The 2,543-nt window shown below is 41.5% G+C and overlaps 1 protein-coding gene across 2 annotated transcripts; it reads right to left on the reverse strand.

Annotated features, from left to right (window-relative positions):
- Positions 1–281: 281 nt before the first annotated feature.
- Positions 282–2,336, reverse strand: LOC148018919 (uncharacterized). 2 transcript variants are annotated; one of them, XM_087660656.1, is made up of 4 exons: positions 2,177–2,336; positions 1,557–2,095; positions 1,034–1,177; positions 282–895 (listed from the first exon to the last, which is right to left on the reverse strand). In XM_087660656.1, exons 2-4 carry the CDS (start codon positions 1,800–1,802, stop codon positions 575–577), a joined length of 711 nt encoding a protein of 236 aa, XP_087516782.1. In that variant the 5' UTR covers positions 1,803–2,095; positions 2,177–2,336; the 3' UTR covers positions 282–574. The 2 variants fall into 2 exon arrangements, with proteins under 2 accessions (XP_087516782.1, XP_087516781.1); XM_087660655.1 differs by having other exon boundaries at positions 286–895; positions 1,557–1,813; positions 2,177–2,333.
- Between the last annotated feature and the right edge of the window lie 207 nt (positions 2,337–2,543).

Raw genomic sequence — 2,543 nt, forward strand, 5'->3', positions numbered from 1 at the left:
CTCTCCTTACGCTGAAAATGTGTTAGAGACACATCCAAGATTGTCGCTGTTGTAGTCTTATCAATGTGCTCTTTCATCATTCGATACAAACAGCACAGCTTCAGAACTGAAGCTCCAAGAACTGTTTACTATAAATGCAAACTCTCTTTCATGCTTGAGGCAAATTTATAGCTGCTTCTCTTTAGTGTGTGTGAACTGTTACAGCACTGAACTATTAATCGAATATAAGCCGGCAATTGGGCATACTCCCACTTAATATATTGAGTAAAAGCAATAGCTGAAGTGAGCTACAAGTAATGTGAATGCACGCATGTGAGTGAGAAGAGTAAACAAAATTGGATCAGAAACAGCTGAGAAATCACGCATTCATCGAGCTATTCATGTCCTCAGTAGTAGCACAAGGTTCTCCTGAATGAATTTATATCTTGATGTGTTTACATTGACGTTTTATGTACAGCTTATTGATCAAAATTCCTTAAATTGTTATGTAATTACACACCTTAATCAGGATTGAGGCTTTGTGGCAACAGTTTCTTGATCAGATTGCTTCAATTTGGCCAAACGTACACCTTAATCAGGATTGAGGCTTTGTGGCAACAGTTTCTTGATCAGATTGCTTCAATTTGGCCAAACGTACACACTCTATCTGCAAATCTGCCAGAATTTCTCTCACAATCTTTCCTGTTACTCCTCGAACATAATTGCTCAATGGCCAAGGAGGAATAAGAGCAGGCTCCACAGTCTGATTAAATGCTATCCATGAACCTTCATTTGCACTCTTATTCGGGCCCACGCCTGAGGGGCTACCATTGCTCGATATTTCATTCAGAGGATCAATTTTCCAAGAACCTGAAAATTTCTTCATCATTCCTTGTTTTACAAGGTCAAAGGTCATCTGCACAACTTGATAATATCAGATATAATTTTCTATCACGTTAGTTAGTGCCATCACAGCTTGCAACAAGAGAGCTTGTTCAAATTGGTTTGTTTGTCTGGGAGAAGCAATGGCCTGATATAAAAGTGGAGAACTCACACTATGTTGTTGCCTGTCTTGTTCAACCAATACACGACATGAGAAAGTCCCTGATATCATGAGAAAACGCCATCTCCCTAGTTGTTCTACTTCTACAAGCTGCTTGTTTCCATCGTCTTGCAGAACTCTGCGGTACACCACCTCCTGCAAAAGACACCGTGTTGAGGAACTCGCTCCCTTCTTATGCTCACAAGAATAGCAAACAAAGGACATGGCTAATTGATCATAGATTGGATCATATTCAAACTTAAAACATCTACGAAAAAACAGCCCCAATCAGTGTTCGCAAATAACAAATCGAGTCAATGTGAAAGCATCCAACCAAGAAAAATTGCAGCGGTTCAAAGGTTCTAAATGGCATTGCATGAGCATATAATTGAAATGCAGAGAGCATCTTTTACAAGTTTGGGATCCACTCGAGGCAATAAACCTTGGTTTTCGTGAACACAGACGCCTTCTCTGTATATGCAGAATGTTAACTATATACTGATGTTTTTGAATACGTGAATAATGTTAACTGTACCTTGATGTTTTTGAACACACGACGATTGTTTGGGTCAGTTATGATGTTGTAGACATCATCTGGAGGCAGTGGGACAGAGAGCCGTGCATCTATCTGGCAAAAGGATCCTTTGGGTTGGCTAACTGTGAGCACAGGGGGTTCATGTACAAACTCTTGAGGAGCCCAAGCTTCATCTTCAACAAAGGCCTTGCCATCTCCGTCAACTCCATCCAACACTGTATTAGGTTTCGGCTGTCCTGAGTCCATTCAAAAATCACCTGTAGGGCAAGAGACAGTGTACAAGAGCTATTATATCCATTCTGAAGTTCCTTGGGAAGGAGAAGGATGCCCCTGCATTTGGCATTGCATTGATCTTGTTCAAAGCCTTTAGAGATCGATATTCTTTTATCCGCCGCATTGACAATGTTTGAGCTCTCTCTCTCTCTCTCTCTCTCTCTCTCTCTCTCTCTCTCTCTCTACCTTCGAAAACCCTAATTCATTGAGATTGCTGCAAATTGCTTCCCGTTCAAGTAAGATTCGTTGGAAAGAGATTCCGGCCTCTGGAGATTAAAAGCAAAGACTGGGCAGCGAGCTAAGAAGGAAAAGCAAGCGAAGAAGACGAAGAAGGACGAGAGCCGTACCGTCAGAAAAGCAGAAATCTTCTGAGAAGCAATTCTGCAACGAGCTCCACGAATTAGGGTTTCTGACGGCCTTGTAGCGAGCGAGACAGAAGGACCAGTGATAGGCCCTCCCTTAAGAGTAACAAATGGAAAGCACCTTTGTCAAGGGCATTGATTGATTGTATTAATGCATGCAGATTTCGATAGCAGGGTGATTAAACTTATTCCTAAAGCCCATGATCACACTAAGGTGACCAATTGGAGACCACTCACTCTCTTAAGTTTCACTTGTAAAGCTATGGCCAAGACCTTCGCTTTAAGGGTTAAACACTTGTTCTGCCAATCTTATCCATGAGAGGCAGTATGGATTTGTATTTGGCAGAAAGAT

Source organism: Lygodium microphyllum, chromosome 20 (assembly GCF_053477565.2).
Source record: "Lygodium microphyllum isolate KBCC chromosome 20, Lygodium_microphyllum_v1.1.10, whole genome shotgun sequence".
Lineage (NCBI taxonomy): Eukaryota > Viridiplantae > Streptophyta > Polypodiopsida > Schizaeales > Lygodiaceae > Lygodium > Lygodium microphyllum.

Excerpts from the sequence above, each read along its gene's own strand:
- LOC148018919 (XM_087660656.1), bottom strand. The coding sequence starts at position 1,802 with ATGGACTCAGGACAGCCGAAACCTAATACAGTGTTGGATGGAGTTGAC. Across the intron at positions 1,178-1,556 it reads GTGTGTTCAAAAACATCAAG|GAGGTGGTGTACCGCAGAGT; the intron begins GTACAGTTAACA and ends TGTCTTTTGCAG. Across the intron at positions 896-1,033 it reads AAGACAGGCAACAACATAGT|ATGACCTTTGACCTTGTAAA; the intron begins GTGAGTTCTCCA and ends CAAGTTGTGCAG.